General features: G+C 41.6%; 1 protein-coding gene across 4 annotated transcripts in view; it reads left to right on the top strand.

Moving 5' to 3' along the window:
• The first annotated feature begins 2052 nt into the window (after positions 1-2052).
• The window catches only part of SLC35B4 (solute carrier family 35 member B4), a 39069-nt gene continuing 16834 nt past the window's right edge, over positions 2053-24287 (top strand). For all 4 annotated transcript variants that reach the window (XR_008296623.1, XM_027075505.2, XM_053218059.1 and 1 more), the window contains exons 1-2: positions 2053-2347; positions 8655-8768. Coding sequence is in view for 3 of the 4 variants with exons in the window: in XM_027075505.2 (XP_026931306.1) it covers positions 2271-2347; positions 8655-8768 (191 nt within the window). In the remaining variant the exon portion in view is untranslated. The remainder of the gene's footprint in view (positions 2348-8654; positions 8769-24287) is intronic.

A 24287-nucleotide genomic window follows, 5' to 3' on the forward strand; every position in this document is an offset into this window, starting at 1 on the left:
CCTTCACAGATGCCCTTCTGCCCCCACCCCTGCCCACCACACACTCCTGATGCCTTTTTTAGTCCTCTCCCACAGTGAATCTGGGTTGGCCAATGAAACCAATAGAATCTGGTTATAAGTGACACTGCGTGACTCCTGAGGCCATTGTGGCTTCTGCCTCGATTTCTTGGAAAACTTGTTTCAAGGGGAGCCTGTCATCGTATAAGAAGTCCAGCTATCCTGAGTCCACGATATTGTGAGGAAACACAGCTTAAGAGACACCATGTGAGAAGAACTATTCCTCAGCCCAGTCAAGCTTTCAGGTGACTCCAACTTCGGCTGACATCTGACCACAACTGCATCAGAAACCCCAATGGAGAATGTGTTGAACGTGGTCAACATAAGAACTGTAAGAAAGAATTTTTTCAGCTCTACGCTGTATCATGAATCACTACATTTCAGGGTGGTTTATTACACAGCACTAGACAACTAGAACAGTTTGGAATAGCAGTGTGACATAGAGAGTTTTTTTTTTTTTTTTTGAAACACAGTCTGGGGACAGCGTGGAGGATGGGTTGAAGAAGGCAGAGGCTGAAGGTACCAAGATGTGTTCAAAGGTTTTTTTACAGGAGGATAATTGGATGGAGAGTCTGGAATCTGGAGAACTGACAGGACGTAGAGATCAAATAAACGTGTGGTGGGAGGGAGAGGAAGACTGTGAAAATCTTTCACGTTTTTGCCCAAAGAGAATAGGTGTGGACAATGTCCATAATAGAAATAAGGGGCTTTATGGGACATAGATAATGAACTGTGTACATGCTTAAGCTGAAGGGTTTACAAGGATATATTGGTGAAGAAGTCAAATGAGCAGTTTTATTTAAGGCACATAGGAAATTGGGGCTGAACATGTACACATATACACACACAGGCTCACAGTTACATGTAATGATGGTTGAAATTAGAGATGCGATCACCAATAGAAAGCGTTTAGCGCTACCAGAAGAGGGACACATCATGGAATTTCGGAAGACTTGGGGCAGAGGAGGAAAAGCCTGCAAACAAAACTGAAAGACATAAGTCAGAGAAGTAGCAAGAGAAACAGGAGACCCATGTCTTATAAGCAGATGGACAAGAGAATGTCAAGAAGATAGAGTTTTCATTGTCAAAAGCCACTGCAACGTCAAGTAAACTAAGCCCGTGGTGCATGGCTTTGACAATTAGGAGGTTATTAGAGAGGTCTGAATGAGACTACTTTCAATAATCTCGCTTTGATCGGAGTCAAAAGCAGCAACTATGAATTTAGATTACTCTTTAAAGATATCTGATGGCAAAACGAACAACAAAAATAAGTTTGTTTGAGAACAATCACAAGCTATGAGGAAGGAGGAGACTAAAGACAGGTTGGCTGGCAGAAAGTCCCTGAACCAGTGGGAGGGGTGGGATAGAGGGGTCTCCAGAGTCATCTGTTTTATGGGTGTCTGTTCTTCCAAGTGTGGTCCACAGACCAGTAGCATCAGCGTGACCTGGGAACATACTAGAAACGCAGAATCTCAGGAAACACCACAGTTCTAGGGAATCATAGTCTGCATTTAAACAAGATCCACAGGTGATGTGATTGTGGCGCCTCACAACAACCAGGTAAGATAGGCATTACCGTTCCCATCTTTAGCTAGGATGATACTCAGGCTCAAAGAAGTTGCCTGGGATAGCGGAGATGATTAGGGGCTCAGCCAAGTTTCTATTCGTAGACAAGCAAGTTCACAGGGATTTCTACTTTCACTCAATTCAGGAGAATTGTTTCAGGTGGTAACGCTTCTGACAATCAATTAATCACAGGTCTGTAGTTCTAGTGCCATCAGCTTTGAGTTTGTTGTTACAGCGAGGGTTGAATCCCTTCCTGAGCCTGGGAGGCCTGGCGAGAAACCGCGTTGACAGCATTGGAACTTCATTTCCCAGCAAGCCCCGCGTCCTCCTACCGCGCTAGGCATGACGGGCGTCTCCTCCCGCTCTCTTCTCTGGCGGAAGAACCTTGAGGCGGGAACGGCGCGCGGCATCCTGGGATGTGTAGTCTGGCCGGGACCGGGACACCCCCTCGGATGAATGGGGCCGGAGCCGACTGCGAACTACAGCTCCTCGGCCGGCAGCGTCGGTGGTGGCCCCGGAGGAGAGCTGCGCTGCAGGGCGGTGGGGATGTTCTGTGCCGCGGCGAACGCAGCAGCCGGGCTTCTTAGGGTGGCGGTATAAGCGGGCGCCTGCTTGTGCGCGCTCGCTCTCCTTCCCCGGCACCGGTCATGCGCCCGGCGTTCGCGGTGGGCCTGGTGTTCGCAGGCTGCTGCAGTAACGTGATCTTCCTAGAGCTCCTGGCCCGGTAAGTGACCTTCGCGGGCCGCACCCCCGCTGGCGGCGCGCGGGGGCCCGGGTAGCACGGCCAGCGGAGTCGGCTGCCCCGTGGTCCCGCGCGCTGCCCGCTGTCCCGTCCACCAGCTTCACAGCATCCCTCGGAGGGGAGCGCCCCGGGTGCCGTCCTCACGCACTGGGGACCGAAGCCTGCAGTTTTTCTCGTGACGGGTCCAAGGTCGGCAGGAAGCTCGTGGCAGAACCCAGGTTTCTTCCACCTCTTCTCGATTCCGTTAATGCCACGCGTTTGACTTGGGCAAAGCTTTTTGACTTCTAAAGCAGTCTGATTTTGTACTCCCTGCAAAGAAAGTTTCTTTAATGTGGCTCTCCAAAACGTTTGTTTTATTGGCTTTAGAGATGGCTGGGAGCACTCGACCCAGCATACCTCCCAGCGATGTAGTAGCGTGGATTTTTATTCAGAGAGCCCGTCCCCTTGACCGGAGAGAGGAATTCCAGCTCTAAGATGTTACAGCCTTTGAATTGAGAAGCATGCATTTGGAAGCGTAACTTTAAGAATGATTATGACACGTTCCCAAAAGGAAACCAGGTTGGCTTTATTGAGGTGGCACTCGATACTGAGTAGTGCGTAAAGTTCAGTGGATGGAAACTGCTGTTACAGAAAAGGTAACAGGTAGACTAGAAAAGGCTCAGCATTAAAAAATCTCAAGTCTTGGTTCTGGGGTCTCCCTTTTCTGCCTGTAAAATAAAATAATATCTGTGGCCATGTTTCTGAATCTGGACATCTCTACTGATCATCCGAACAATCTTGGGTACCAAATAGGTCAGAAATTATAATCTCTTTTACTGAAAGTGAGACAGGTCCCAAGAAGGTAGATGGTCTTTTACTGTAAATTTAAGTGGCAGAACCAGAACTAGAATCCAGGATACCTAAACTCTAGTCTAGTACCTTCTGCAGCCCCTCTGTTATTTTTGAACTTGAGCGTCCCACAGAATTTTGGTCAGTTTCTCACGTGGAGGCTACTGGAAATGTATTTTATTTTCATGATCCCATTGATACGTCATTCTGAAGCAATCAGTTTACTTACGGTGTGGGTTAATTTTTGCTGTTAAAGAGCTTGAAATTTTATGCAGAAAGTGTTGATAAAGATCTGTCACTTTGGGGAGTAGGTGGAGAGAGGTTTAAAAATGGAAAGAAAAAATGTATCTGGTTGTTAGTCTTACAAACTTCAAAGTAAGATCACTTCGGAAATTGACTTAAAAATATTAAGATGATAAAATCAGGCCAGCCATGGAAATGAAAGTCAGAGAATAATAGTGTAATAGTTGTGTTGCATATGTCATTAAGTTAAATCCTACCAAAGGCTGTGTGACTTCAGAGTATGTAGCAACTGAAGGTCCTCTTGACTAAGTGTGAGCTCTTGGCTAAATTACTTCATCTCCTGAGTCTGCTCTTTGAACTTCAAAAGGCTGGTGGTCGCTCTGCCAGACCCACAGGGTTTTGAAGGATTGAATGAGATGCACGTGCAAAGCGCCTGAAGCACACTGACCTTCCCCTTCTAAACTTTCAGTACAGGTAAACCTTGCTTTATGAGCTGCTCATGAAAAGCCGTGGATAAATCTAATGCTTCTGTGAATTGTAGGAGCTTCTATGTAGAACAGTCTGAATAATTTATAAACAAATCCTCCTTCTTTAACCTTTTTTATAAATCTGGCTCTTTGCAGTACAGCAGTGGGTTTTCATAAAGCTGTGAGGGGTACATTTGTTAATGTAGTGGGTGGCATACATCAGGCTGAGTAGCAGCTTTTTCCTGATTTGCTTGGGCAACTCACGACTTACCATGCTAAAGATCAATAAAATGAGAGCTGGTTGAACCAGATGGCCTTTATGGTTCTTTGTAGATTTGGCCTCCTCATCACTTTTGACTTTATCTTGGGACATCACGGTGGAAAGCTCATAAATTTTTATAGAGCAGGAACTCTGCTTCTCCTATGGCTTCCTTGGAACCATTATGTGCCCTAATAAAGAGGCAACTAGGACACTAAATACACATGGAAAGCTAGAGTGACCTGTAGGAAGAAGCACACGTCTTTATCCATCTTACCCAAATTGGAAAATAAATTTAGGTTTTTCTTTCTGATTTTTATATCTATAATTGGGACCTATACTAAAATAAAAAGCTCCATGCAGTGTACAGAACAGATGTGAAGTAATGAATGGATGCCTTCATCTCCCTCCTGAAAGAGCTTGGAAACAGGATGCGCCCATATCAGCTAACTAGCCAGGGAAGGTATTACGTGCCTTACGTTGGGAGAACAGTCTGCAACATTTTCTTTTTTCCATTTGGTTTTACGATCAAGTGCGTAACGTTGACTCAAGTAAGGAAGTTTCCTAAATCTAGAATAAGAAATACGAAAGGCGTAGATTTCTTTCCCTTCGGAGTTGCTCATCTTTGAAGTCAAAATTTGAATTCTTGCCAAAGAGAATTCAAAGTAAGAGAAACTGTTTGCCATTGGTGATTATAATTTCTAAGGAATAAAGTCCAAGAGAACAAGTGATTTAGGGAAAAGGATCCAAGTTTTTAATGCTGAAGTTTTAAAATGAAAAAAAACATGAATTATTCAAGTTAAAACAAATAGTTCCACTGGCAGTGGTGTGTTCCCGAAAATGCTGTTGATTTTTTTAAAAAAATTAATTATGTGAGTACATTAGGGAGATTTAAAAATCCTATGGAGATAGAGATGAAGTAGAATAGGGTTGTCAAGGGATAGGGGGAGGGTATGGGATTTCTTTTGGAAATGCCCTAAAATGGTAATGGCTGCACAGTTTTAAATATACGAGAAACCACTGAATTGTAAACAATAATATAAGGGAGTCTGCACGCATCATTTATGCGCCATGTGGCTCTGGGAGACTTACCTGAGTCAGTGCCACGTGGCCCTCAGTGCCCTTAGCAATGAAATGGGCGTAATAATAACTACCTCTGTAAAATAAAGATAAAATTAAAAATCATTATGCCTTTTCAAAGGTCCTGTGAGGAATACACTTGTGAATCATTTTTTGAAATAAATGGTTTCTTTTTATCTTTCATACAGTACTACTATTTTAGGTCCTATTTGCTTAAAGGGAGGCACCCTCCCCTTCAGCTCCTTGAGTGAAGGCCAGATGCTGTGCCCAGAGAGTAGGGGCGTGAAGACGAATTGGACACGGGCAGTCCTCTGACCTTCTCTGTGTGGCATCAGGTGCTTACTGTTTTCAGATTCCATGTTTGGCTTCCTCAGTACATTGTCACATCCTTAAGGACTCAGGGATCAGGTCTTCACATTGGGAGCTCCCTAGCACCATATTTGACACACAATAGGTTCTCCATAATTGTCCTTTTGTTTTTTAATGTTTATTTATTTATTTTGAGAGAGAGTGGGAAAGGGGGAAGGGCAGAGGGGGAGACAGGATCAGAAGCGGGCTTTGTGCTGACGGCAGAGAGCCTGAGGCAGGGCTCAGACCCACGAACCACAAGATGGTGACCGGAGCTGAAGTCGAGGGCTTAACCAACAGAGCCACCCAGGCACCCCTCCGTAATTGTTCTTTAATGGGAATGACCTAATCTGTTGGTAAAAAGGAAACAGGAGGAAGCGAGGAAGCTTGATGAGCCCCTTTTGGACTAAGTCTTGTGTTTGGCACTTGATACATATTCTCTCATTGGATCCTCGCTACAAACTGAAAACTGTATCACTTGCATTTTTGTAAGTGAGAAAAATTGGTCAAGATAAATGCCTTTTTAGAAGAGTTAACTATACTTTGATTGAAGGCCTTCAGTGTGCGAGATCCTAGGGCCTTTTTGCCTCTGTGGCACGCTATTAAGTACTTTTCAGGGACTGGCTTGTCTACAATAAACTAGTGAGGTGAGATAGGAACTAATACTGTTCCCATTTTCAAAATAAGGAAACAAGACTTAGGGGAATAAACTTCTACTCTCACACAGTAAGTGGTAGAGACCTGGATCCTATGTGTCATTGTGTGCTTTTTTTTTTTTCCTTTTTTTTTTTCTTTTTAATTTATCTTAGGTGGAGACAGAGCCTGAGCAGGGGAGGGGCAGAGAGAGAGAGAGGGAGGCACAGAATCCAAAGCAGGCTGCAGGCTCTGAGCTGTCAGCACAGAGCCGGATGCGGGGCTTGAACTCCCAAACTGTGAGATCATGACCTGAGCCGAAGTCTGACGCTTAACCAACTGAGCCACCCAGTGCCCCAGCCATTGTGTTCTTTTAACCACCATGGACTACAGTGGTTCTCAACTCTGAGAGCATATGAGAATTACCCGCACATCTTACATGGGTGGGTACACACACACCTCCCCCCACATCTTCCGCCCTCTCCCTAGACCTACACTAGTGGTTCTCAGCTCTGGCTGCCCGGTAGAATCAAGTGGAAAGCTTTGAAAAGTCCGGGTTCCAGGGTCCTACGCCACAGCAGTCTGAGCGGACCTGGGGGAGGGGGCGGGAAGCGGTGAGGCTTCTCAGGCACATGGGGTTTTAAAGAGCAGCCTAGCCTGAGTTGAACAAGAACCGTGCCAGGAACTATCTAGAGCTGAAGTACCTTCTCCCGTCACCCCTATGTCGGCTAATGGTTCTAATTAGCTCTTCAAGGGAGGTAGATGTCTTACGTGATTATTTATGGTTTTGTGCCTCGTTTATCCCTGTCCCTTGAACGTAAATACTAAAAGAGATGGTTGAACATAAAGCAGTCGTTTTCAGAGACACCTCCACAGGCGGTAGAGACTGAAGAGGAACAGTGGTTCTGTTCCAAATGGTAAGCAGAGCTCTGCACGGGAGAGGCTCATGTTGAGTTGTCCCTTTTACGCCTGATGGGCATATTTAAGAGCTTGTCTCCTTGGCACTGCAGTTTAATCTTAACACCACCAAGAGAGAATTGGGGTTGTTTTTAATAAATAGCATTATTTTTTTTTATTTTTATTTTTTTAACGTTTACTTATTTTTGAGACCGAGACAGAGCATGAAAGGGGGAGGGTCAGAGAGAGAGGGAGACACAGAATCTGAAACAGGCCCCGGGCTCTGAGCTGTCAGCACAGAGCCCGATGCGGGGCTCGAACTCACAGACTGTAAGATCATGACCCGAGCTGAAGTCGGACGCTCAACCGACTGAGCCACCCAGGCGCCCCTAAATAGCATTATTTTCAATGTGATAGTACATTTGCAATACAAGAATCCCTCTACTCACTAGCCTCTGGTAAATAAATGTCCTTGGTCAAGATGAGAACACAGAATATGAAGCCTGAAAAATACTGGTCATATGAGAAATCTGGAAGCTTCACAGAAACAAAGACAACGGTTCGCTTTGTACTTCTTCCAGTGACTGAGCAGAACCTAATAGAAGACAGACTCAAAACCACAGGCCTTTTAAGTGACCAGTTTTCGCAGAGTGTTTCAAGAGGGAGGTCAGAAGGATTTTTTTTTTCTGTCTTATAAATATGTTCCTAACAGTCACTGTGGAAGATTGTTCAACCCTTGCATGGATCCCTGAAGAGGTTCGATCCAGTTTCACCATCTGTTGAGTACCTGATAGATCTGTGTTAAGAGTTGTGGGGAACGGTAGATGATGGGAGTGTTCTTCAGTCTTTTCTTCGTTTTGCTCCTTATCTCTCCTTACTCTGGCCAGAGATCCTTTGTCTGTAGACATTTTCTTCCTGATCACCCCTCCGCAGATGCATCAGATACCGGTTCATGTGCTGTATGCATATCTGTGCTTGAGACTTAGAAAGAGTATTATGAATCTCTCCGCCCCAAGAACCAGCTGTCCCTTGGGGACCTACCTTATCTAAGGTGGTGGCCCTGTCACCAAAGCGGGTGCATGTCTTCCATTAATGGTAGTCTCCGTGGTTCCTGGTCAGGAGGCTACGTGAACGTTCCCGGAGACCTCGGTGTATTTCTGTGCTGGACTTTGCTGCTCAAGCTGACTGGGATCCTGCCTAAAGTCCTTGTGCTTCACTGAGGATCCCACATACGAGCACTTCCTCCAGCTTACCAGGAAAGTTGTATCGTGGTCCTAAGAATGAATGCATCAGAGTGCTTCTTACTCGTGGCCTGCTACAACCAGGGAAGAGTGAAATAAGAAACCTTGACACTCTTCTCTGTGAGCTCGGTTGATGGTTGTGTGTGATCCACAGGCTGTGAAACCGGAGATAAAGCACAGTGGGTAATGGAAATCAGGCCTCCCTGTTATTTTGAACTATCAGTATAACAAGTGTTGGTGCCCTTATCTCAGCTTTTCGTACCTTATTTACCTTTTTGTCATTTACTACACAGGAAGCATCCAGGATGTGGGAACATTGTGACATTTGCACAGTTTTTATTTATTGCCGTGGAAGGCTTCCTCTTTGAAGCTGATTTGGGAAGGAAGCGGCCAGCCATCCCAATCAGGTATGGCACTTTGAAGTCTCTTTTCGCCTTTGTTTTAAAGAAGTTCAGAACTTTTCTGGTACCTAGATAAAGGAGAATGAGGCATCTGTGCATAAGATCTGTGTCAAAGGTATTAGAAGAATAATAAGGGTAATTCATTTTCTGCATTTAATATGTTGTGAAACTACAGGGAGACTATTTTTAGAATAAAACTCCTGTAGTTTCACAACATATTAAATGCAGAAAATGAATTATGAATTACGATGGAGACAACACTGTGTGTGTGCGTGTGTGTGTGTAGTAAATGGTTGGTTAAAGGCTTAGTGTGACCACAGATTTTTTTTTTAATAGTTATGTATGCTATCCTCATGTTGGTAAAGTTATCAGATACACTAAGAGCGGTATTATTGTTCCTTTTTAAAAATGACGGGGTTTGGGGAATAAACAGAAATGGTGGTTACGCAGCCTTGTGAATACTGAACGCTACCGAATTATTCACTTCAGAACGGTTGATTTTGTGTTTCGTGAACTTCCCCTCAATTAAAAGAAAATGAAAGGTAAGCTAAGGCAAAATTGTTAATTCCAGACCTCCACCCCTTTGTCCACATTTGCATAACTGTACTCATGGGGTCAAATAGGAAACAGGACAGTTCTTCTAGTGAACAGCGTGTTGGAAATTCAGCATTCTCGCTGAGACGGACTTGAGGTAAAAATGTAATGCATCCAGTTGTCAGTCTGTAGTAGAATCCTGTTACTAAATTCCTTTGACAGGGGTTTTCTGGTGTGAATGTATCAGAGGACTAGTTAAGGCTCATCCTTGTTGGTATTGTTTTGCAGCATTCCTGAGTAGTCTGCTGTAGAGAATCTGGCTGAATTTTGTTACTAATACTGTACTTCTGAGTTTCCCAGTGCAATGCTAAGTATTCTTGAACACATTGTTTTCCATTGGCTTTAATATCGACATAAAACTTTCTGCTCCTGAGACCAACATTTCTATCCGAGCAGGAGCCCCAGCATTTTTGATTCCTCTGACCCTTTCCCCCTTCCTCCCACTATCTCTTTCCATTCTGGCTGCCACTAGCACAGTTCAGGAACACGTTCACCCTCATCATTAGCTTTTATAAATGGTGCCCTAGCTGGCCGGCCTCTTGTCTCCCACCCCTGCATCCCTGTTTTGATTTCCTACCATTGTATTGTGACACCGCCCCCCACCTCCCCCAAGCACTCAGGGGTCACCAGTAGGCTCAGAGGGGAGCCTAGCTGCCTAACCTGCCTTTTGAAGCCCCCCCAGGGTCTTGCCCTAACAGTCATACTTCCACGTGTGTCCATTGTGCTGGCTGTTTTATTTTCTATGTGAGAAGAAGCTACCATCAAAATCTTGACATCATGGGCATGTCCTTCATTGCCAGGAGCAATTTCTAGGCTGTGCTATGTAGACAGCAATGTGGAATAGTTGGAATTCACTATCCTAAAAGACCTTGATGAACTCTCTTTATCTCCAAATGGCATCCTTTCAAGATAGGACTAAGAAAATTTGCCAAGAAACCTTGTGAAGTCACCAATAGTATATTATTTAGAAACTGTGAAAATAGTTGTTCCCAGTGTTAAAAAAAATTCAACTAAGTAAATTTGAAGATCTGATTGGTTTTATTAAATGATTCATGAATCAGGCCTTATCACATCTAGCAAGTAGAGGGGAACTCCACTGAGCTGGAGAAAGGCTTTTAAAGGCAGAGGACATTAAAGAAGAAGAAAGGAGTTTATTAGCAAGATATGAATCGTTTAGGCAAGGTTGTCTCTTAAGGGGAGAACGGGTCTATCAGAAAATTCCCTAGTATTGGCCAGGAAATTCTATGTTGACTGATAAAAGATTGTATTCCGGGGGGTGGGGAGGGGTGGAGGGTTGAAATTGCAGTTGGGTTAGGAATTAGGTCTCCGTTTACTGACTTGGGTTCATAACCTAAGTGGCACCATTTTGGGCCTGCCGTTTTCTTTTAACAAATTATCGCCTTTTGATCAGACTGTCAGCTTAGCTGAGATATGTGATAAAAATTTAAGGCGTTAGCATCACTTTCAGTTACCGCTCTAAAGTTCTTGAAGTTTTGGTTGTTCCTTTTTGTGGTATCCATAGGTCTTAACCTCTATGATATTCACAGGTCACAGCTTCATGCTCCTTATATCGGTTATTTTCTTTGTTCCTTAAATGTTCTGGTCTTAGGGAGATCATTTGCTTGGTGGTTAGCGCCTATATGCATTTAAAGCTTTTGAAAGAATACAGTGCAGCAGGGAGATTATTATCATTACTATAAGCAGGATAAATCCCAGTATATGGAGTGCACTTTAGAGCCGTGGTCCCCAAGACCCAAACCAATCAAAATCAAATAAGTCAAAGAAAGACCCTTTGGAAAGAGTCACCTTCTTAAGCCAAGCGATCTTATATAATTGAGTTTCAGTGTCCCCAGAAGTGTCAGTCTAGGCATAGCTGGTGGTGTTTGCCACAGCATGGACACCTCTTTGGTCAGCCAATAGATAATTAAGAATTATTCCATTATCAGGGAGAGCTTTGGCTAGAGAGTTTAAGGATATTTGTTGAGCTGCTATTGTTTTAACAGGTTTTTGCAGTAATTTTAAGAATTAAGGAGCAGTTCTTTATCATAGCCTCATGCATCTATCCCAAATCAGGGAAACAGGGACCTGTCAAAAGGAGTGAATTATAAATCATGAATATCTTCTGGTAGGTGCTCTTTAACTCAGCAGTGTCAATTTAGGGGAGTTGACAATGAGATTCTAATTTTGTTTGTGAAAAGTTAGGTGCGCAGGGAGATTGTTTATCCTGAAATAAAGGTTGTTTAAATATCAGAGGTTGCCAAGTTACAAGGACATTAGGATGGCAAAAGTCTGGCAGTGAGGGGAATAGACTTTATTCACATGTGCCACAGTCTTACAAATATGACATAAAGGCTTAGTGTTACTTTTTTGACAATGCTTTCCATGTAATATACATATAAACCTAATTCATTTAGCAAGTGCTTTGAAATATTCTAAGTGAAAAGGACTTCATTTAGGAAGTTAGACAAAAATATTTTTTAAAAAGGTTTTAAAGCACTTCCCTAAATAAGATCACAGATGATTATGAAACCCAATACTTAAAATAAGTTTTTAGTCTTACCTAAATCAGATCAAAAGCCCAAGAAAACTTTGTCCTTTTAACAGAAAGAAAACCAAATTCTTATTTAGTGCCAGCTTATAATTCCTTTTTTTAATGTTTATTTATTTATTTTGAGAGAGAGCAGGGGAGGGGCAGAGAGAGAGGGGGAGAGACAATCTCAAGCAGGATTCATGCTCCACACTGGCCTTGATCTCACAAACCTTGAGATCATGACCTAAGTGGAAATCAAGAGTTGAACACATACCCCAGTTGAGCCAAGAGGCACCCCCAAAACTCATTTTTTAAAATACATTTATTTTCATCTTAACCAGCTTGACCACACATGAAAATTCCTGTTTAAAGATTCTTTTTTCTGCAAACCTACAACTTTTTTCCCCCTACGTTCCAATTTTGTCCTATGTTTTTTCTTTTCTCTTTAAACAACCAGCCTCGTTTTAGGACAAAGCGACTTCCTTTCCCCTTAACAAAAACTGTATTGAAAGAGAACTTCTGCTGACTCCATTTTGACCTCAAATTCTAGCTGGGTTCTTCTCTCTAGCTTGTCTCTTGGCTCAGGCTGAAGATCCAGCGGGCAAAGTGTCCCATGAAGGGAACTGAAACTGCCCCCTCAAGCAGTAAGGACCAGCAAGACCCCACCCATGATTGACTCCAAGATAGTGGCCAGTTTGACTCCCTCTGCCCACCTGCACGTACTCACCCACTTTGCCCACATTTTCTTTATATAAACCTGAGAGTATTTTCAGCACTTGGGAGATAGTCTCTCAGATGCTAGTCCCCTGTCTTCCTGCCCTTGGCATCACTGAAATAAATTCCTCGTGCCACCACCCCTCGTCTCTCTGCCTTTGGATTCCCTCAGTGGCCAGTGGCTGAACCTGGTCTGTTTGGCACCCCCAGAGCCACGCATGCGCTTGTGCACGCCTGTGCCCCAGCTACATGATCTCCGTTTCTCATACCTTTTTCTCCTGAAAACACATCCTACTTTCCTGCCACACAGAAATGTTTTCCTTACTATTTTTATTTATTTTTTATTTTGATTATTTTTAGTAGCTTTAATTACATACATTGATTAGAATTGAATACATTTCAAAATTTAAAAAGCGTATGCCTTTTAAAATTTTCCAATGCAGTCTTAACATCCACATATCTTTTAGTTTCTCTTCAATAAGAGGCCAAAATTAGAGAAACTTATGTTAATTAATGTTTTAGTATTTTGTCTTATTTGGAAATGATCTAGATCTTGTAAAAGTTTTTAATTCCAGTTAGTTAACATACAGCGTTACAGTAATTTTTCACGTACAGTATGGTGATTCAGCAGTTCTGTGGATCACCAGGTACTCCTCATGACCAGTGCACTCCTTAGCCCCCATCACCTACTTCACCCATCCTTCACTCCCCCACCCCTCTGATAACCACCAGTTTGTTCTCTGCAGTTAAGAGTCGGCTTCTTGGTTTTTCTCTCTCCCTCCCAAAGGGAGTGAAATCATATGGTATTGGTCTTTCTCTGACTGACTTCGCTTAACATTATATCCTCTAGCTCCACCCATGTTGTTGCAAATGGCAAGATTTCATTCTTTTTTATGGCTGAAAAGATTTTCATTCTTTTTTATTCTTTATTCATCAACTGATGGACAGTTGGGCTGCTTCCATATCTTCGCTATTATAAATAATTCCGTAAACATCCGGGTGCATGTATCCCTCTGAGTTAGTGTTTTTGTATTCCTTGGGTAACTAGTTTAATTACTGGATCGTAGAATAATTCTGTGTTTAACTTTTTGAGGAACCTCCCTATTGTCTTCCACAGTGGCTGCACCAGTTGGCATTCCCACCAACTGTGCAAGAGCGTTCCTTTCTCTCCACATCTTTGCCAACACCTTTGTTTCTTGCATTGTTGACTAGCCTTTCTAACAGGTGTGAGGTGATATCTCATTGTAGTTTTGATTTCCATTTCCCTGATGATCAGTGACACTGAGCATCTTTTCATTGTCCGTTGGCCATCTGTATGTCTTCTTTGGAAAAAAATGTCTGTTCATGTCTTTTGCCTATTTTTTAATTTTTTAATTGGATTATTTGTTTTTTGCTGTTGAGTTTTATAAGTTCTTTATGTATTTTGTATACTAACCCTTTTTCAGATATGTCATTCACAAATATCTTCTCTCATTCCATAGACTGCCTTTTAGTTTTGTTGATTGATTCCTTTGCTGTGCAGAAGCTTTTTATTTTGATGTAGTGCCAATAGTTTATTTTTGCTTTTGTTTCCCTTGCCTTGGGGAACCTGTCTAGAAAAAAGCTGCTACAGCGAGCATCTGAGAAGTTACTGCCTGTGCTCTCATCCTGGATTTTTATGGTGTCTGATCTCACATTTAGGTCCTTAATCCATTTTGAATTTATTTTTGTGTCTGGTGTAAGAAAGTGGCCTAGTTTCATTCTTTTGCATGTTGCTGTCTAGTTCTCCCAACACCATTTGTTGAAGAGACTCTTTTTTCCATTGGATGGTCTTTCCAGCTTTGTCAAAGATTAGTCGACCATATAATTGTGGGTCCATTTCTGGATTTTCTGTTCTGTTCCACTGATCTCTGTGTCTGTTTTTGTACCGGTATCCTACTGTTTTCATTACTATAACTTTGTAACATAATTTGAAGTCTGGAGTTGTGGTGATGCCTCCAGCTTTACTTTTCTTTTTCAAGATTGTTTTGGCTATTAGGGGTCCTTTGTGGTTCCATACAAATTTCAGGATTGTTAGTTCTAGTTTTGTGAAAAATGTTCTTCGTATTTTGATAGGGATTGCATTGAATGTGTAGATTGAGTGTGTAGATTACTTTGGGTAGTATTGATATTATAACAATATTTTTTCTTCCAGTCCATGAGCACAGAATATCTTTTCGTTTCTTTATGTCATTTCCAAATTTCTTTATAGTTTTTAGAATACAGGTCTTTCACTTCTTTAGTTAAGTTTATTCCTAGGTATCATATTACTTTTGCTGCAATTATATATGGGATTGTTTTCTTAATTTTTCTTTCTGCTGCTTCATTGTTGTTGTATAGAAATGCAGTAGATTTCTATAGATTGATTTTGTACCCTCAGACTTTACAGAATTCGTGTATTAGTTCCAGCAATGTTTTGATGGAGTCTTTTAGGGTTTTGTGTATAGAGTAACATGTCATCTACAAATAGTGAACATTTTACTTCCTCCTTATCGCTTTGGATGCTTTTTTTCTTTTTGTTGTCTAATTGCTGTGGCTAGGACTTCCAGTACTAAGTTGAATAAAAGGAGTGGGATGGATATCCTTATCTTGTTCCTGATCTTAGGGGAAAAGTTCTCAGTTTTTCCTAATTAATGATGGTTGTAGCTGTGGGCTTTTCATATATGACCTTTATTATGTTGAGGTGTGTTCCCTCTACACCTACTTTGTTGAGAGTTTTTATCATGAATAGATGTTGTATTTTGTCAAATGCTTTTTCTGCATCTATTGAAATGATTGTATGGTTCTCATCCTTTCTCTTATTGATGTGATGTATCATGTTGATTGATTTGTGAATATTGAACTACCCTTGCAAACCAAGAATGAATCTTACTTGATCCTGGTGAATGATTTTTTTTAATGTATTGTTGGATTCAGTTTGCTAGTATTTTTGTTGAGGATTTTTGCATCTGTGTTCATTAGAGATGTTGGCCTATAGTTCATTGTCTCTCTCTCTCTCTCTCTGTCTTTTTTTCTTTTTTGTGTGTGTGGTGTCTTTATCTGGTTTTGGTATCAGGGTAATGCTGGCCTCATAGAATGAATTTGGAATTTTCCTTCCCTTCTTTTTTTTTGGAACAGTTTGAGAAGAATATGTATTAACTCTTCTTTAAATGTTTGGTAGAATTCACCTGTAAAGCCGTCTGGTCCTGGACTTTTGTTTATTGGGAGATTTTTTTATTACTGATTCAGTTTCTTGTATTAGTCTGTTCCGGTTTTCTATTTCTTCCTGTTTCAGTTTTGGTAACTTACAAGTTTCTAGGTATTCATTTTTTCCTAGGTTGTCCAATTTGTTGGCATATAGTTTTTAATAATATTCTCTTACAATTGTTTATATTTCTGTCATGTTGGTTGTTTTTTCTCTCTCATTTGTGATTTGATTTATTTGGTTCCTTTTTTTGATAAGTCTAGCTAGAGGTTTATCAGTTTTATTAATTGTTTCAAAGAACCAGCTTCTAGTTTCATTGATTTATTTTATACATATACATATATAGTATATGTATGCATGTACACACACTATATATACATATATGTATATAAATATGGTTTCTATATCATTTATTTCTGCTGTAATATTTATTATTTTCATTCTTCCTGCTGGCTTTAGGCTTCATTTGTTCTTTTTCTAGCTCCTTTAGATGTAAGGGTAGGTTGTTTACTTGAGATTTTTCTTGCTTCTTGAGGTAGGCCTGTACTGCAATAAACTTTCTTCTTAGGGTACCTGGGTGGCTCAGTTGGTTAAGCGTCTGACTCTTGATTTCAGCTCAGGTTGTGATCTCATGGTTTGTGACATTGAGCCCTGCATGGGGGCTCTGTGCTGTCAGCACAGAGCCTGCTTGGAATTCTCTTTCTTGCTCTCTCTTCTGCCCCTCCCCTGAGCTTGCTCACTCACTCTCTGTCTTAAAAATAAACTTAAAAAAAAACAAAAAACAAAAAACCTTCCTTCTTAGAACTGCTTTGCTGCATCCCAAAGGTTTTATTTATTTTTTTACGTTTTCTTTTAAGGTTTATTTTTGAGAGAGCTTGCACACGTGCACGTTTGGGGGAGGGGCAGAGAGAGAGAAGGAGACACAGATTCTGAGGCAAGCTCCAGGCTCTGAGCAGTCAATGTAGAGCCTGATGTGGGGCTCAAACTTACGAACTGCCAGATCATGACCTGAGGCGAAGTCGGCCACTTACCTAAATGAGCCACTTCAGAAGCCCTATCCCAAAGGTTTTAAACCATTGTGTTTTCATTTTAACTTGTTTTTGTGTACTTTTAAAATTTCCTCTTTTATTTCCTGATTGACCCATTCACTATTTAGTACCGTGTTATTTAACCCCCACGAATTTGTGATCTTTCCAGATTTTTTCTTGTGGTTAACTTCTAGTATCATAGCCTTGTGGTCAGAAAAGATGTATGGTATGACTTCAGCCTTTTTGAATTTGTTGAGGCTTATTTTGTGGCTTAATATGTGATCTGTTCTGGAGAATGTTCCATGTGTACTTGAAAAGAATGTATTTTGCTGTTTTAGGATGGAATGTTCTGGATATGTCTGCTAAATCCATCTGTTCCAGTGTGTCATTGAAAGCCATTGTTTTCTTGTTTGGTTTTCTGTTTAGATGATTTATTCATATAAGTGGGTATTAAAATCACCTATTATTGTATTATTATCACTTAGTTCTTTTATGTTTGTTATTAACTGTTTTATATATTTGGGTGCCTCCATGTTGGGTGCATAAATATTTACAGTTGTTAGATCTTGTTGGATTGTCATTATTATTATTACTTAATGTTCTTCTTTGTCTCTTGTTATAGTCTTTACTTTTTACAGTCTTTGTTTTTAAAGTTTACTTTGTTCAACATAAGTGTTACTGCTCCAGCTTTCTTTTGACATCTATTTTCATAACAAACGTTTCTCTATCCCCTCACTTTTGATGTGTGGATGTCTTTAGGCCTAAAATGAGTCTTTTGTAGGTAGCATATAGAGGGGTCTTTTTTTTTTTTTTATTCATTCTTTCACCCTGTGTCTTTTGATTGAAGCATTTAGTCCATTCACATTCAAAGTAATTATGATAGATATGTATTTATTGCCATTTTATTACCTGTTTTCTTGTTTTGTTTGGGAAACTCTTTCTCTCTCTATTCTGAGTGATAGCCTTACTGGATAGAGTATTCTTGGTTGCATATTTTTCCCATTCAGACGTTTAAATATGTCATGCCACTCATTTGTGGCTTGGAAAGTTTCTGCTGAAAAATCCCAATAGCCTTATGGAGTTTCCCTTATATGTAACTCTCTTGTTTTGCTGATTTTATTTTATTTTATTTGCTGCTTTAAATTTTTTTCTTTATTAGTGTTTTGCCATTTTAATATAATATGTGTCGGTCTGGATCTCCCTTTGTTGATTTTGTTAGGGGTTTTCTGTGCCTCCTGGATCTGGATGTGTTTCCTTCCTCAGATTAGAGAACTTTTCAGATATTATCTCTGAAAATAAATTTTCTACCCCTTTTTTCTTTCTTCTTCTTCTTGTGGGAATCCTATAATGCAAATGCATTTATGTTTAATGGAGTCACTGAGTTCCCTAAGTCTGTTCTCGTTTTGCATAATTTTTGTTGTTGTTCAGCATGGTTACTTTTCATTACTCTATCTTAAAGTCTAGAGAGTATTTTTATGATCATTGCTTTAAACTCTTTGTCAGGCATATTACTTACATATGTTTCACTTAGATCTCTGTCCATGGCCTTGTCCTGTCATTTGGGACAGATGCCTGTCTTTTCATTTTGTCTAAGTCTCTGTGCCTATTTCTCTCCGCTATGTCTCTTGATCTTGAGGGTATTGGCCTTCTGAAGAAGAGGTCGTGCAGTGCCCTACAGCGTAGTGTCCCCTGTTACCCAGGGCCTGCTGCTTCAGGGAGTTTCTCCAATGCGTGCTGCTCGTGCTTCGCTGTTGTGTTCTGACTGCTTTATCCTTCAGACCTCTGCAGAGCCTTTCTTTGCCTGTTGTGGGCAGTGTTTAGTCTCTGGCCTGAATGTGGTGCGCTTTAACTAGTGCTGCGGTCTGCTTGTGAACTGAGCCACTGCTGCTGGAACCAAGGCCCTGCCAAACTTCCAGGTCAGAAGATAGGTGCTGTGGGCCCGGGTTTGGGCTGGTCTTCTGGGGGCCCGCCTTGCTGGGTCTGAGGCAAGCATGACCAGGAGGGGCAGTTCCAGCCTTGTCAGCAGGTTAGGTGGCCAGTGTCTGCTGGGCTGGTTCTTGGACATGGTTCTGTGTTTATGCTGAGGGGCAGGGGAGGGAAAGCCTCCTGCCAGTTCCTTTGTACTCCCAGAGGGGTCTCTCTGTTAGCTGCCTCTCTGGGAGGAGTCTCAGAGGAGCAACTAACCTCAGCACTGTGTGCCCCAGGCACTCTTCAAATCACTGTATGTCCTCAGGCTGTTTACCCTGCCTTGGGTCTAAGAGCAGGCCCAGTGCCTTGGGGCTCTGTCGGAGCCAAGCCTGCTGACCTTTAGAACTCCAGGCTTTAAGCCTGGTTGCAAGAACTCATGAAATTCAGCCCCTCTCACTGTCCAGGCCAGTTGCTGTGGGGATTTGTTTTCCCCACGCTCTCCCCATGTAATTGTAAAGACAGGTCTGTTTTAATTAAGCCATCAACCTTAAACTAGCTTTTATCTCGAATATTTTTTTTCAGACCATGTGAACTTGTAATATGTTTGGGTTAGTCTGTTCCCACATGTTACTCTATCTCTTGTCCTTCTCCGTGACCACAGCTCCTTCCCCACCATAGTGGCCTGGATTCATGTCTCTCCCAAACCTTATATCCGCACTTCCTACCTTCTTTGATGTGGCTCTTCTCTACCTTTAGTTGTGGACTTCGTCTGCTAGTCTTCAGGTCAATTTCTGGGTACTTAGGGTGATTTGATAGTTTTCTAGTATGAGGAGAGCCTAGGATCTTCCTGGTGGGGTTTTGGAGTGATGGTGGGGTTCAGAGCTGATGGCCAAGAAAGAATTCTTGAAGACGGCTTCTGTGCAAAAAGGTGATTTTATTAAATAAAGCATGGGACAGGACCCCTGGGCAGAAAGAGTTGCACTGGGGTTATATACTGTGGAGTTAGGAGAGATTAAGTCAAGAGGAGGTTTTTTTAAAGGGATTTTCCATATGCTAAAGATAATTACTGGAGGCCTAGCTATTATCAAGCTAAGGTGGTTTTTCCCTCTAGCAAAGCATTATCATTAAGATGGGAGGGAGTTCATGGAGGTTAGGCTATTGATAAGATTGCCTTTTTCTTGTAATTTACTAAGATATTTGTAAACTGATGGAGACTGTCAGTTTAACCATTTGTTTTCTGTCCTTTGCTTTGTTCTTGGGCAGCAAGGAGTGCCTGAGGAATATAAAACATATCCCACCTAGGGATGGGGGTGGGGGGAGAGAGTTTGTAGGGTGTCCGCTTGCCTTATGCTCCTTCATCACTTCTACTTCCAGAAATGATCTAGATTTTTAATGATTTTAGCTTAACTCATCATTTAACCTAACTCAGCAAAACTTTAAGGTTTTAGCTTACCAAAAAAAAAAAAAGGGAAAACTCTATAAGTAGACATAAATACCATAGAAAAGCTCATCTATAAACTTTTATGTTGTTTAATTTACTTGTCTTTAATAACTATGATTATTTTTAAGTAAGCTCTATGCCCAGTGTGGGGTTTGAACTTGACCCTGAGATCAGTCGCATGTTCTACCAACTGAGTGAGTCAGGTGCCCTGGTAACTATTTTTAGATTACCTGTAAAAGCTGTATTAAACATTAGACAAAGTCAGCCATTATCCTAAGCTATTAATTTTTGTTGACAGATCTTATAAGAGACAATATGAACTTACTTGGCTAGTAAACTCAAGGAGAATACGTTTTATATGTAGTGTTTTAACTGTAAAGACATATCTGTTTTAATTAAGCCATCAACCTTAAACTAGCTTTTATATCGAATATTTCTTTTCAGACCATGTGAACTTGTAATATGTTTGGATTAGTGTCTATTTGAGAATTTTAGAATGCCCAATCCTTACAAATGCTTGCCCTCAAACCAACTGAATAGAGCTCTTACAAATTAATTTTAGCAATACCATCTAGAAGTAGAAAATAGCACAGAATTACAGCATGTAAATACAGGTACACGTGAACATATAGACAGAGAGCCCTTATAGCTTCAGGTTTTAAAGTATTGCTGTGAAATAGATACGGAATTTACTAATTCTAAAAGTTAGATCCAAGTTTTTCTGGTAGGTGGGATAAGGTTATCAGTCTAGATAGCTAAAGATTTTTCTAGTATTTATGAAGACACCTAAGATTTGTATTTCTCTTTGGCAAGTCGAGTTCCAAATAACCTCTCCTCCTTTTGTTTTTTCCTTTTTTCTTTTTAAAAAAATTTTTTAAGAATGTTTTTTTTTATTTTTGAGAGAGAGAGACAGACAATGCGAGTTGGGGAGGGGCAGAGAGAGAGGGAGACACAGAATCTGATGTCTGGAGCAGGCTCCAGGCTCTGAGCTTTCAGCATAGAGCCTGTCACTGAGCTCCAACTCACTAATCACCAGATCATGACCTGAGCTGAAGTCGGAAGCTTAACTGTATGAGCCATCCAGGCGCCCCACCTGAAATTTGCATTTAAAAAAATTTTTTTAAATGTTTGTTTATTTTTGAGAGAGGCACACACACAGAGTGTAAGTGGGGGAGGGTCAGAGAGAGAGGGAGACAGAGAATCCAGAGCAGGCCGCAGGCTCAGAGCTCGATGCAGGGCTTGAACTCACAAACCGTGAGATCATGACCTAAGCGGAAAGTTGGACGCTTAACTGCTTAACCAGCCGAGCCACCCAGGCGCTTCTGAAATTTGCATTTTAAAGGGATGGACCAGATAGAATTTCCTAGAGAAGACCTTGGAGAACATTGGACATTTACATCTTAAAGGCACTGAGAAAGAATAAAAGCTTCTCTTACTAGGATTTTTGTTCCCTTAAAGCCGGAATTTTTACACTTACAAGACTTTTGAGATAGGGTAGGTTTGGGGATTGGCAAAAGGGATTGGTAGTCTTTGAATAGTTTTGAACCACAGCTCTGGTCTTGTAAAGACTAGATTTCTAAAACAAGAACAGCTATTAATTCCTCAAACAATTGGATTGCCCCCTAAATGATATCAAAGTACTGACACACCCATCTAGCTATAAGAGTATCTTCTTTGGGCGGCTGGGTGGCTCGGTTGGTTAAGGTTGGTTAAGCGTCTGACTCTTGGTTTTGGCTCAGGTCATGGTCTCACGGGTTGTTAGTTCAAGCCCCATCTGGGGCTCTGTACTGACAGCATGGAGCCTGCTTGGGATTCTCTCTCTCCCTCTCTCTCTATCCCTCCCCTGCTCGCTCTCTCCGTCTCTCTCAAAATAAATAAATAAACTTAAAAAAAAAAAGAATGTCTTCTTTCAGGGTGCCTGGCTTGCTCAGTTGATAGAGCTTGTGACTCTTGATCACAGGGTTGTGAGTTCCAGCTCCTGAGTATAGAGATTACTTTTAAAAAGTCTTAAAAAAATGAGAATGTCTTCTTTGTCTCCAGGTTCATAATAGCTTGGGGGAGAAGGCCTTGACATAAAAATTGCTGTCAGGCTGTGAATATCAGCAACCAATTCTTGATTATAAAGTTATTAAATCCTTTCAAATATTTTGTCAGGGCAAACAGTAAATAATTCTGGGAGGATTAAACAATGAACCCAAGAGGGGTCCTCAGAAAGGGTGTAAAAGATACTGTCTTAGGAGAATCTAGATCACTCTCAACAATAGCCGAGGAAAGAATCAACTGCCTGCATGCCCCAGGCAGGCAGAAAGCCAGTCAAGTTCTTAGGATATAAAAGGAGACAAGCAGGGAAATAGCTGTTTCCGTGAGAGAAAGGATCAGTAACCATTGGAACTGGATTTGGAAAGGAAGAGACAATGCAGATTTTTATTTTCCTCTCTCAGCTGGGCTCAGGTAATATATTTACAAAAACTCTTGAGGATCCTCCCTAGGTTTAAGAAATTATTCAACTAAAGGGGGTCCTGGGTGGCTCAGTTGGTTAAGCGTCCGACTTTGGCTCAGGTTATGATCCTGCACCTCACTAGTTCAAGCCCTGCGTCAGGCTCTGTGCTGACAGCTCAGAGCCTGGAACATGCTTCAGATTCTCTCTCTCTCTCTGTCTCTCTCTCTCTCTGTCTCTGTCTCTCGTTGTGCCCCTCCTCTGCTTGCATTCTCTCTCTCTCTCTCTGTCTCTCTCAAAGATAAATAAACATTAAAAAAATTATTCAAGTATGGACTTTAGTTTGACCTTTGACCACGGAGTGAAAGATATCTGAAGAGTATCACCGATAGCCTCAATTAGTCTTATTCTGCAAGTGACTGCTTAATAGTCTCTTTAGAGTAAAAGGCAGTTCACCCAGGTTGACCAGGATGAGTACTCAAAGGCTAGAGGGGAACAGTAGGGTGACACTGGCCTTACAGTCTCGTTTTAAGTACCTTTTCTCATTTTCACGAGCTTTTTACGCTGAATCTTTTTAATAAAAACTTTGGAATTTTGAAACGTTTTGGAGGCTTGTGCTTGCCATGTAAAATAGGTATCCCGTTGTGCCTAATTTGGGAATCCTTTCTTTCAAATGCACTTCTTAAATGGCCTCACCTAACTGGAACGTTCTCCATCCTGGCCATTGTAATTCTAGGTTCTTTTTAGTATCGCTATTTCTGTTGCTGTTCGCAGCTTCTGGCACCATAGTTTTTAGACCTAAAATAGGCAGCCTTGCCAGAAGGTGGTGGGCTTGACTCCGTTGAATTTAAGGATCTCCAGGCTAAGCCTTTGTTTACACAAAACGACCAACAAAGACGTGTCCCTTAACACACCAGGAGTCAGCAAAAGATGTTACTCTGCACTGGCCAAGAAAAGACCAGGGACAAAACTAACAATTGCCCACGTAGACCAAACCAGCAGACTCCCTTCAGGGAGACTGCGCACTGGAAAGGGGTAAAGGACTAAAACTCCAAACTCTGGTAAATGGGGGGCGTGGACTGGAACTGGGGAAGGGATTACAATGTGGTACTGCAGACCGAACCCAGAGCTAAGGACCAGTGCTGTTAGATCCTCCTGTCCCTCTAGACCTGTTAACTCTGTTCTGGGAAGCTCATTAGATTGGTAGCTCAAATGCAGAAAGAGCAGAGCTGAAACCAGGAGGGACTTACCACTGGCTCTTGGAAATGGCCAGAAAGAGAAAACTCAGAAGAGTTCTCAGGGCGCCATGCCTGTGTTTCTGCCTGTCCCTGAACACCATCAGAAGTTCCCTTTGGATCCTGACGTTGCTACCAAATGTGTTTAGAAAAAAAATTTAACCAAATGAACTTGAAGATTTAATAGGCTTTCTTAAACTCTTCATGAATGGACAGCATTCTATCTAGCAAGTAGAGGGGAGCTCCACCAAGTAAACAAGAAAATGGTTTTTAAGGGCAGAGAGAAGGCATTTATTTAAAAATTTTTTTTTAAACGTTTATTTATTTTTGAGACAGAGAGCATGAACGGGGGAGGGTCAGAGAGAGGGAGACACAGAATCGGAAACAGGCTCCACGTTCTGAGCTGTTAGCACAGAGCCCGATGCGGGGCTCGAAC

The sequence above is a fragment of the Acinonyx jubatus genome, chromosome A2 (assembly GCF_027475565.1).
Source record: "Acinonyx jubatus isolate Ajub_Pintada_27869175 chromosome A2, VMU_Ajub_asm_v1.0, whole genome shotgun sequence".
In the NCBI taxonomy this organism is placed as follows: Eukaryota; Metazoa; Chordata; class Mammalia; order Carnivora; family Felidae; genus Acinonyx; species Acinonyx jubatus.